The 12,187-nt window shown below is 33.3% G+C and overlaps 1 protein-coding gene across 1 annotated transcript; it reads right to left on the bottom strand.

Annotated features, from left to right (window-relative positions):
• Positions 1 to 467: 467 nt before the first annotated feature.
• LOC113776952 (transcriptional corepressor SEUSS-like) lies at positions 468 to 8,594 on the bottom strand. The gene is made up of 9 exons (XM_027322005.1): positions 8,112 to 8,594; positions 7,915 to 8,028; positions 7,547 to 7,646; positions 6,496 to 6,710; positions 6,190 to 6,258; positions 5,624 to 5,718; positions 5,040 to 5,130; positions 1,707 to 1,776; positions 468 to 970 (listed from the first exon to the last, which is right to left on the bottom strand). The coding sequence occupies exons 1-9, from the start codon at positions 8,592 to 8,594 to the stop codon at positions 468 to 470; spliced, it is 1,740 nt and encodes a 579-aa protein (XP_027177806.1).
• Positions 8,595 to 12,187: the final 3,593 nt, after the last annotated feature.

Below are 12,187 nucleotides of genomic sequence, written 5' to 3'. Positions count from 1 at the left end.
TTCTCATTTCCTCTATGATCCCTGACTCAATCAATCATGTATATTCTCATTTCCTGTCAACATCATAGCCAAATATATGTGTTATATTCAATATATCTGCTCTTTGATCGCTCTTCGCTTTGCTCATTAGCTTTCCTCATTTCCAACGTGATATAGAATTCTAGCACTCTCAAAAAAAAAAAAAAAAAAAGAGAAGGCCGCAATGCACCACAATTACCACCATATACACAAATGGTACTGCAGGTGGATGAGCAGAACTGGAACATCCAGACGTGCATGAGGAGAAAGCAAGAATGGGAAAAGAAGAAGGAAAACATGAAACAAATCTCCCCAAAAAAAAAAATCATAAGAAATTTAAAAGGACGTTACAAACTCCAAATCCCATTTACTGCAAGAGTTAAAAATCTAGTAAACAACAAGTTCTAGATAGAAAACAACACCAGTTGGAAATGTTGGGAGGACAATATTCAATTGGACTGGAAACCTTTCGAGGAGGCGAATTTGCCATCAAAAAAGGACATCAATCGCTGTTCAAAATCATCCTCCTGCTGAACGTTGCTTCTGGAAGAACCAACTCCGCTAGCAGAAGGAGAACTGAAACCCATATTTTCTGCATCGCCAGCTCCTTTAAAACTTGCATCTTTACCAAGATTTGGATTTTTCCTCAAGTAGTCTTGAAGAATTGCTAAAGATGATTCACCTCCCAGGCTGCTGGTATCCGTATGATGGGGGACTTTTGATGATGATGGTGCCATAGAGAAGAAAGGGCTTGTTTGAGGTGCTTTGATAGTTGATTGACCAGCAGAAAGAAGCTGATTTGTGGGATTTTTGGCATGATCTTTGCTCAGAGCTGAAAGATGAAGAGAAGCTGCTGGTGCGGAACTTTGGTCATTTGCAAGAGGCTGTTGCTGCTGTTGAGCAGAATAATGGTTCCGAGTGTTGAATGAATGAGTAAACTTGGCCATGCTCTCTAAAAGATTAAACAAAAAAGGACAAGATTAAGAAGCTCTAGTTTTTCTCTATACACGTTTGTATTTTTGTTGGCTTAGTGTTGAAAGAATGATCTTGAATTCAATTGTAAAAAATTTTTTTAGTCGTTTTTTATCACAGTTTAGTAGGGTCCTTTAGACTGCATATTAAGCAACAATCCATCCTTCTGTCGTGTTTATTTTGGCTTTATAGCATAATAATTTTTAGCCTTCACAAGAAAGGACACAACATCTTCTCTAGACACATAACATTTTAAATGCCAAAAAAGAAAAAAAATTACACACACTCACGCAGAGTTGAGGTTGTGTGTACACATTTTCAACACTTAACATGAATATGGAGTTTTATGCTTAAATGTAAATTGCATACAGCATCAACTACCATAACAAAAATGTAACTGTTACATGGAAGCAATGATGACTGGAAAGATAATAGTTCTACTACTGAGTAATCCATAAGTTTATTTTCTGCAGTTACAAGTATCTAGGGTACTTTTCAATTTGGGTCATAGTTTTGTTTTCTTTATTTGAAGATGAAAATCCAATTTCACTTCTTTCTACTATAACAAAGTTGCAGTTATCTTATTTGCTCATTTGGGCATACTAATCATTGAGTATGGAATGGATTCCTTAATTTTTTTAAATCTTGATTTAAGGATCAAAAGAGCAGTGCTTCTCGTATGGGACATGGAAAAAGTATTACTTGATAAAGCTTACCTATAGGTCCAGTGCCAAATTTGCTGCTATAATCCACTATATCTTTCATAGAGCTGATGATTTCCGATGTCTACAAACCACAAAACATAGATACATCAAGGTTAAACATAAAGAGGCAATAGCTATCTCATTCTCTACTCCATTTCATAATATAAAAGGGCCATAAGCATGTAAAAAGAAACCATTTTACGAAAATCGACAGAAATTGATTCTCATAAACAACTAAGAATATCTAAAAACATATCTGTTTAATTTTGAATCCATGTTAAGTTCCTTACAAAAGATGAATAATGACAGTTTGTAAGACAATAAAGGGTAAATTACACTTTACCCCCCTATGGTTTAGTGTTTTTATACATAATCCCCCTATGATTTCAAAAGCTATACATAACTCTCTTATGATTTAGATTAAAGTGTCAGAATAACAAAATTTGCAATCCATAATGGAGTTACCTAAAATATAAAAAATATCCCTATGTAAAGTTGAAAATTATTTATTAAGCACACAGAGGGGGTTATGTGTATATTTTAAAAATCATAAGGGGATTATATGGTAAATTACTAAATAATAAGGGGGTTATATAGTAAAATATAAAACCATAGGGAGTTAATGCATCACATATATTACGTTTATATATTTTGGTCATTTCAATCATTTTAATTTTTAAATAAGGGTAATTTTGACATTTTAAAAGTTCCATTATGAATGATCATTTTCATCACTTTGATACTTTAATTCAAACCATGAGGGGTTATGTATAGCTTTTAAAACCATAGGAGGGTTATGTCCAAAAACACTAAACTATAAGGGGTAAAATGTAGTTTGCCCGAAAACAAAAGCCACGAAGGGCTTACCTTATTTATGCTGAAGAAAGATGAACCGGAAAAGCTTTACCACAAATATGAAATTAAACTTTTTGCTAGAAGCAACCATATCTAGGGTGGGCATGGATCGGGTACCTATCCCGTGCACCATTTGGCTGATCCGACCGGTACCTTGTGGGTCAGTCATTTTCGAATCCTTACCCGTTTTGCATATCAACGGCTATCCAATTGTAGGGTATCCGTTGAGAAAGAATCGGGTCAACGGGGATCTGCCTTACCCCATTTATCATTTAATACTTTCAAAAAAATCATTTATACTAATTTAATTTTGTATTTTTATTCATCTAAGATTTAATAAAGATTTTTTTCAAAAAAGTCTCCTACCAAAAAACAAGCATGTGTAGAGAATACACAAAAAAGTTAAAAATTAAAAGAATTCAAAATCAATAAAAGTTTGAATTAAGTAGCACATTTGTTTAAATATATGTTCCACATTAATTAAACTCTTTTCTATAAAACATAAGATCATGACCTCTACAAATGATTCTTGTAAATAAATTATAGTCTCTCATATTTGTAATACAATTTGTTCAATGGAATCGCTTATTTAGTGATAAAAATATTATTTTATAGTATGTGCATAAAAATAAAAAAATAAAATATGTATATGCAGGATGGGTTGGGTACCCGCGGGTTTTTATTTATGTGACCCTAATCTGACCCGCGTCTAAGCGAGTACAGACCCTCTTTTGACCCGATCAAATAATACGGATCGAGTATCCTAATTTTCAGATCAAATTTGATCGGATATGGCGGGTTTTCGGATTAACGGGTAATTTTGCCCACCCCTAATCATATCTGAATTAAAATTAACCTACCTAACAATATCAGCCAATCGCTTAATATGAGTATAGTCAAACTGAACCATATAAGTCAAGTTTTATAAATACCAAACTGATCAAACAACATGGTAGGACAAGAATCTCCTAAGTTGTTCATGCTGATCAAACGCTTCTGAAGTGCTTTGGAAACAAGGTTAATGAAGCAGAAGATTGACTACACAAGTTATTATATGCTGTTATGGTGATAGTGGTAATTGATGTGAAGATGAGAATTTTTGTTCCACTATGGTTAATTGAAGATGATTAGCTTTGCTGTTTTTCAACATGAGATGATGATTGTCAAATTGACGATGGATGGTACAATGTTAGATGAGATCATGGAAGTGGAAAACATAAGATGATGGTGGATGTTGATTGAGGATGTGCCAACTCTTGCATGGCAGTTAGGTAATGAGCTGAGGTAACATTGTGTGAAAGCCTGAACTGGCAATGGTTGCTTGTTAGAAGCCAAGAAGAAACAATAGAAAATAAACAAAGGAAAATATATGAGCAAGAGGCTCAGAGTTGGTTAGCCTTTCTCTGAAGAAGGTGCAAAAAGAATTTCATGATGCAAGTAGCCAAGTAGTAATAGCAACGGGGCAGGTTTGGGGCAGGGATCCCTCCCCCGCCCCCAGCCCCGTTGCCCACTACTTCCCCCGCCCCGTCCCCCGATTTCCACGTGAGGTTAATAAAAATTTATTATATAATTTTATTGTAGTCAAATTTTAGCAAATAATTAAGTACTAAAATATTAACATATCATCAAGTCATTATCCATTGTAATTTCACAATTGAAACCCATAAAAACAATCAAACAAAAACTATTTGAATACAATCCAACATAATAAAAAAAATACAACTAAAGTAGCCAAGTTTTCACTTTTGTAATAAATACAATCACTAAATCATTATTGTATTTTTTTTTAGAAAAAAGTGTTAATATGTTCAGTGTAATTAGGGATTTAGTATAAATATATTAGTAAATTTAGTATAACTAATTATTAATTTCTATTAGTATACATATATAATTGATAATATCAATTATATTACATATATTAATATATATTATATAATATTTATAACTAATAATATCATTATTATAAGTTCGTAACTAATTAAATTAAATATTATGTATATACATATATATATATTTTTCGCAGGTGGCGGGCACCAGCCCCAATTGACATCCCTTAGAATGCCGGCTAAAGAGACAGTCATTTTTTTGCATCAAGAAATTTTGGGTTCAGACATATGCATATAATTATGTCCTGGTTCTTGTACCATGGCCGTTGAGTATGATGCCATGAGAACTAGACTATCTGAAAACATGTTCAAAAGTATTTGAAAGACAGTTTCCCAAAAAGCAAGAATCTTGGATTCAGCATTTCGTAAATCAACTTTTAACTCATATACCAACAAGCCAGAAGCAATGTCATGTGAAGTAAGCCCTTGAAATCACTACATCCTCAAATCACAATTACTGAGTCTGCGCCTATTCCACTAGAACGAGCAATTTGGAAAAAAAAAAAAAAAAAAAAGGAATACTGTACTTGTCGCTTGCCAGATGCAAAAGTTGTTAAAAACACAACCATACAAGGCTTGGAGTGAAGGACATTAAACGTGATACCTGAAGATGTCGCATATACCGCTTTTCATATCCCAGTTCATTCACAATAGGCTGCAAAGCCTTTGTTAACTGGCTAACTGAGTTTGAGAACCTACAAGATTTAAAGTGTTTGTCAGATAGTCTCATAGTTGGCTTAGAAAAGTCCCTATTCCATTTCACCCACTTCCTCTCAACCAAAGAAAAAGATGTCGATAAAGAAACCAATCAAACAATAGCTGATAGTTCCACTCGAAAAGTAAAAATAACCGAAAGATGATAAAATCAAATTTCCAGAAATAGAGGTAAGAACAAAAACAGGACTCATTAATCATGCCACTTTAAGAAACTAAACAATTTTTACTGTGCATTTGTCAGATTCACATGGAAAGATTGGAGACATTCATGAGAAACATGGTCCTGCCAGCTAAGATTGCTAAACTGCCCAAAAGAAATGATAATGGATTAAACTGATAAACCTTTGCGGATGTTTATCATTTTTTAATCATTCTTTTGAAAGCGTGGTATCAACATTGCCCATGCGAATAACTTAGAGTTTTTCGCTATAATCATCTTAACAAGGATACAGAATTCAAGAAACAACTTACTTTTCACTGCTGCTAGCTTCTATTTCTTGAGCAGGCAACGCTGAATTCTTCTTAGCATCTTGGTATTTCTTTGATATCAGTCCAAGTTCATTTACCTGGAGGAAATTGGCTTCAATAACTGGCTTTTTACATGAATGTGATGCTCTACATTTTGCACAAAAAATATGGAGTTCTTTATCTTTCTCCTTTCGCTTTTGCTTTCAATAAAAGAGACAAGCCCAATAGATACATATTCAACTTGCTTAAAGCATTGTATGGATTCGTGTAAACTTTCTGTTCAGGCATTTTCAATCTTTTTGTTCGTTTTTAATTTTAGACTGATAGATCAAGGTATAAACTATTAACTCAGGTGAAAGCACTTTGCTTAACTGGTTTGATAATTTCTTTCAAGCATCCACTCAATTAGCTCCTCATAATTTGTCCATTTCAGGAGTCTATCTATTACCACCAAAAAAAGAAAAAAAGCTAGAACTTTTCTTCAAGTATCACTCCACCTTCCCATACAGTTTGAACAAAATGGATTTATAACATGATATTGCAACACTAGAAAAGGAAATAATTATTACCAGGGGGAGAAGTTCTTTTCTTGGTATAAGCTCATCGTGATGTTGAACACAGAAATCCCATGAGCAAATCTACCACATTAGGAAAAGTAAGAGATTTCAGTGACTAATAATCAGGTAATAAGTTAATATGCTATATTTTTTTTTTTCTAAAAATAGATAATGATTCTTCAGTGGAATGGGGAAAACCAGAATGGATGTTGGCATTTGAAGATGTGGAAATAAGACTCTTGAACATGGAGATACATTTTATTCCCTAGAAGTTGAGATTCTTCTGTATAAAGGAACAAGAACAAAATCTTCTTTAACCTTTAAGTCTGGAGAAAATGCAACTCTAAGCCGGCCTACATGATACACACGTAGTTTCTGAAACACAGTCTCATGTGTTACTTTTTCGCATTGCAGGACAGTTTGATTGCTTGAATATTTGTGCTCGATCGGCATCTCCAGATGATAATGCTCTTTTATGGCACCATTCTCGTACTTGACTTTGAACAGCCTTGGTAGTATTTCAGTAGTAATATCTGTTACATGATAAATGGGAATTGAAGAGTTAAAAAAATTGTGAAAATTATAACTGGCATTCACTTAAAATTCCTAAATTGAAATTTGCATAAGCCCATATTGCTCTCTTCTCTTCTTTGTCTATTCACAGTAGAAGCTGCTCCTATATTAGTGGCATACAAAAAGGTTGTTTAAGCAGCTTTTACAAGTGATCAATTATGTCTATATCATGGTTCAAAGTAGCGGTCGCGGTCGTGGCCCGGACCATTCTACATCAACTTCGGTATATCGATCACGGTCTCGGTGAGACACAAATTAATTTTAAAGCATTTAATATGCTAAAAATTGTGAATAATATTCAAAAATATGCTAAACAAAAATAATAAAAAAATTAGCAAAAGAAAATCTGTAAAATGTAAATTTACGAGTTGACTCGGGATGACTCGAACCGACTTGGCCGAGACTATCTGTATCGGAGACTTCTCGACTGAGTTCTTGGTGACTTGACCAATTTCTCGGTGATCTATGTATCTCGAAATCATCTCATCCTGGTATCGGAACGGAGAGGTCCGTTCCGATGATAACTCAGTCGAGTCATCCCAGTCTCGGCCAAGACTTTGAACCATGGTCTATATTGCATTGAAATCTCATGTTTCTGTCTACAATCTTAATTGATTCCTTTTTCTTGTTCATTCACCATTATTAGTACCAAATTTTAAGCATTTTCAATCTCTTTAGAGGAATGTAGAAGAGAAAAACTCTAACAATAAAATGCTATTCGCATATTTGCAAATCATTTATGTGGTCTCATTCTTGTCCATTACCAAATTTCACATTGGACAAGGAAGCAGATAACCTGAAAGATATAGACTGTACGGGGGTGGTTCTAAAAGTTTGAAGCAAGGCAAAAAAGGAAGCACAACGGGAGATAAATGTGAAGCACAATGACCAGTAACCTACCAAAACCATGACCAGGCGTTACTTTGCATAAGTTGCAAATCCACTCCCCCTGCAATAAATGAAATAATGGCATGAAAGGATGATGTTTTATCAGCAATATTAAATATTAAATATAGTCTCAGAATATTAAATGTAGTCTCAGAATATTAAATATTGATTGCATAGGGAAATCGTTAAGCTTAAATCTCATTTCTATATAAGAGCATCTTCCACTACCCAGAATCTCTGATACCTCACCCACAAGAAAAGGTATGGCAAACAGACCTTATCAACAACGCCATCAGGTTTTCTGCCATATGAAGAAACACACAATCTCTTCTTGACATCAGGGAGAAAGAACTCAGCTACAAAGCTTCTCCAAAACTCAATGTTGTTGTCCTGTTTAATTATGTTTGATCAAACTCTTAAGCTTTGTAGAATAATAAATGGAAGTAATTCATTTTGGCTTCAATTATATATACCTGAGGCCTTAGCTGCATCTGCCTTGTGTAGTTTGCCAATCGTAGAGCACACATCCCTGGTTTAGAGACTAACGTTCCTGAATCTTTTTTAACAGGCGCTTTGCCGGTTAGAACTTCTTGCTCCTTCAAAACTGAGGTATGAGATGGCTGAAAGGACATTGGGAGGTATCGCTGCTTCTTGTGTAGTCGATCATCTTCTTGCTCAACTAAGTCAAAAATGCTTGTACAACCTGCATTTGCTTGCTCCTGTCCAACAGAAGTCGAATTTCTGGTAGGGTATAATACTTGTTGGAAATGATTCTGAGCTTCGACCATCTGACTGCTGGTTTTTCCCAAGGGATGTGACATCTGTTGGGAAGCATTTTGATCAGATGCTGTTGGCTGAACCAATTTGTTGATCGTTGTTCCCGTTGCTGAATCATGAACCGACTTTGATTTCTCTTGTGGTTGGCCTGAATGTTGTCCCATCTCCTGTTGCTTCATGATTATCAACAGTAAACTGGACTAGCTGGCTGATTGAGAGATTCCTTAATCAGATTCTTCTTCCCTTTGGAAAAAGCTGAAACAGCAAACATGGATATCACGCACATTGAATAACTGTTGCGGAATGAAGAGGAAATGATAATCTCTATAACTGCATAGGTAGATTTATGTGTTAAATATGCCAATGCATCAGATATGCAGTGTAATCCAAGATTCACCACAAATCAAACCACATTAGATATCCCATTTCAGTTCTCCAGTTTTTGTGGAGACGAACAGAATTTTTTAACCAGGAATTCAACCAAATTCAGGACTGCCATTTTCACTTCAGATTCTAAAACCAATCTAGTTGAAAAAAACATAAGGAACTTCTAAATTCCGGATATAACTTCTAAAACCAATCTTCTCTGAACTGGAAAAAAGAAAAAGGAGAAGATCACTAGCTACAGTCCATAAATTACTATCATCTTAAAAGCCAAAGACAAGTTAAAAATCATCAATGCAAACACAACTAGTTTTGAGCTGGTCTTCCACCATTTGCATCTCAATGCGTTTATGCGTACATACCTGCTGCTAAACCCGAGTTGGAGATATGATTTCTTGGTTTTGTTTAAAGAACAACTTAATGAGTTCTGGTGGAGTCTTCAGTCTTCAATCTTCATAGCTGTTCGTTGGATTCTGACATTAATTAGAATCCAAATCTTTGCTTGTTTCCATTTTGGTATTGGCAATGATTAAATTTGTGGAAGATGACGCATGAATTTTAGATTTTCTTTAAGATTCCATATTTGCTTTTGTAACGGATGCAATGCACCCGTTGTAACTACATGACAACAATTTTTATGGTTGTTTTCACTATACCCCTCAAAGTTTGGGGTACTTTCTTTTGTTCCCCTCATCCCTTTTTTTCTAATGATTCTAATTATAATCCAAAAAATATAGATGAAAAATTAAACTTCACACCCACTTGAGCTCATTTGTTTCATGTTATCCATCTACACACACACACAAATATATATATATATGTATATGATTCTATTTACTGACAGTGTATACATTTTCACCATTAGATGCATGATACATAATCTAAATTTGAATTTGAAACTCAAATTTTGCATATGTGTCGTATATCCAACCGTGATAGTGTATACACCATCAGTATATATAAGATTTTTCTAGAGAACAAATTCCGGAACACAATAGATAGATAAAAGTCAAGCGTTTTTCCTTTTGTCTTGTTTCCCAGCGTTTTATTTTTTGTTTGAGTGCAAATTGTTTTCTCCACTGGGCATGTATCCATTTTTTGTGTGTATGTGATTAAATTATTTTGCCTGCCTCAGTCTATTATTCTTTGAAACTGTAATAGGTCTTTTTTTTTTTGGAGCTAAAGTGTAATAGTTTAGTTTTACTTTTCTTTATTGATAAGGCTAAGTGAACAGTAGTTGTTTCAAATTGGGATTGCATACCATATATAGTTATATACATTATATTTACGTGTGTTGAAGTAAAAATACGTATCTACTGAATTAAATTCAGAATATATTGCAGATTCATTAAATACAGCAATGATTAATGTTAGTTATAAGTGGTGCATACATTCATTTGAAAGAAGATAAGTAATATGTAATGCCGTTTTATGTTTAATATATAATTACAAATGAAATTTTGAGAAAAAAAATATAATTACAAATAGACTCTAACTTAAACGCTTCGGTATTGGAGGGTACGTAAAGTGTGAGGAGAAACTATGGTTGATTACTATTTGAATTGCTAGAAAGAGATTGAATTTCTGAGAAATTTGATTGGAATATATGTTCCTTTGTTGCCTTTCCAAATATAGAATGATCGAAATAAAATGTGTTCTTCCCAAAAGAATTACTTGTTTAGAGTAATAATATCCAAAAAATTTATTTTCTGATGAAGGGTATCAAATATTAAGAGTCAAAATCTAGTAACCCATAAATAACGTTCAACTATTAAAAGAGCAAATGTATGAATGATAAATTAGAATATATATATATATATATATATTAAACTCCATAAAATAAAGGAATAACCAAAGAATTACCAAAAATAACTGTTTACTAGAGTTAGAGATGTATCTTTTGTATTATCATAGCTTCAAAACTTGGTTATGAAGCCAAAAAAAAAAAAAAAAAAAAAAAAAAAAAAAAAGATGTTGGCATTATGAAGTCTATTTGACACAAGAATAGACCATCCATCCTAGTCCACAAGCTCAACCTATAACCTAATTCAAACCTTCTATTGAACCAGAATTTTATTCCGTTGAAATCATCCTGGAAAAACTTATTGCAAACTCGGAGTTTCTTGGTTTTTGCTATTCAAAAATATCATGCAAGAAGACTTTGCCAAAACTATAGAGCCAATAGTGTCGCAGATAGATGTACTATATTTATTAATTTATGATAAGAAACACCAAGAATTATCCCATCCAAAAATGTCAATAATTTTGTCACAAAGATTGATTCGTACGTACTGAAATCTATTGATATGTCTTCACTACCAAGTTCACTAGTCCAGAAACTAATAGACTACCTCTTGACATATTACTCCATTGAAGGCTACTTTTTTTTTTTGTAATTGAGAGTAAAGAAATTTTTTTAAATTGGATTAACATCGTCAATAATCCCTTCAGTTGCAACATAGAAAAATTATGGGTATACTAGAAATGTTAAAATTGGAATAGTTGGCATTAGGTTTCTATCAATTACTTACTCTTTTGCATATAGAGTTAAACTCATTCACATGAAAGAAACTTGTTATTCATAGTATCAAAAAATGTTCCGTGCCGTTTAGGTTTAGGGTTTATATACTGTGGCCTATACAAAACATTTTGTAAACCCCATTGAAATTAATTAATGCATAATATTTCGTACAATAATTTGTTTTCTTGGACAGAGTACAATGGTTCATGTTGCAAGAGAAAAAAGTATCAAAATGACGTCAGCATCAGAAATATTACAGTGCTCAGATAGTGTACATATATGTGTATGTATATAAGTTTCTACGTACTCTAGTTGAAAGAAGAAAAGAAAAAAAAGGACAAAGACAAGTTAAAAATCATCAATGCAAGCGCAACTAGTTTTGAGCTACTATTCCACTATTTTCAAGGCCTTGTTTGATAATTCAATTCAACATTTAAATTTAATGAATTCAGATTTTTACATGTTTCTACGCATTTGATAACAAAAAATTGAACATCTGAATTAATTAAGTGGCACTAAATTTTCTAGACAAAACTTGCTTTAAAAAATAACTAATAAACTATTTATTTATCACTTAATATGATATACATGTATCAGATTTAACACTTAACAATTCACTAATTTAATGGATTCAAATTTCAAATTTCAGATTTCAGTTTTATCAAACTCTCCCATAATGTGTTTATGTGTACAAACCTATTAAATGTAATCTCTTCAGATGTATTTTTTTGTTTTGCTGTAGAAACAACTTGCTGAGTTTTGGTGGAATTTTCGGTCTTCATAGCTATTAGTTGGATTCTGGGGTTAATTAGACTTCAAATCTTGGCTTCTTGCCATTTTGGCATTAGTAATAGGATTAATCTTGCC

This window comes from Coffea eugenioides, chromosome 7 (genome assembly GCF_003713205.1).
Source record: "Coffea eugenioides isolate CCC68of chromosome 7, Ceug_1.0, whole genome shotgun sequence".
NCBI lineage: Eukaryota > Viridiplantae > Streptophyta > Magnoliopsida > Gentianales > Rubiaceae > Coffea > Coffea eugenioides.
Note: the sequence above shows the minus strand (reverse complement) of the source record. Positions and strands in the feature narration are given on the sequence as shown.

Coding starts and splice junctions, on each gene's coding strand:
- LOC113776952 (XM_027322005.1), bottom strand. CDS start 8,594: ATGAAGCAACAGGAGATGGGACAACATTCAGGCCAACCACAAGAGAAA. Junction 7,647..7,914: donor CTGATGGCGTTGTTGATAAG/GTCTGTTTGCCA, acceptor TGGTTTTGGTAG/GTTACTGGTCATTGTGCTTC. Junction 6,259..6,495: donor CATTTTCTCCAGACTTAAAG/GTTAAAGAAGAT, acceptor CTAATGTGGTAG/ATTTGCTCATGGGATTTCTG.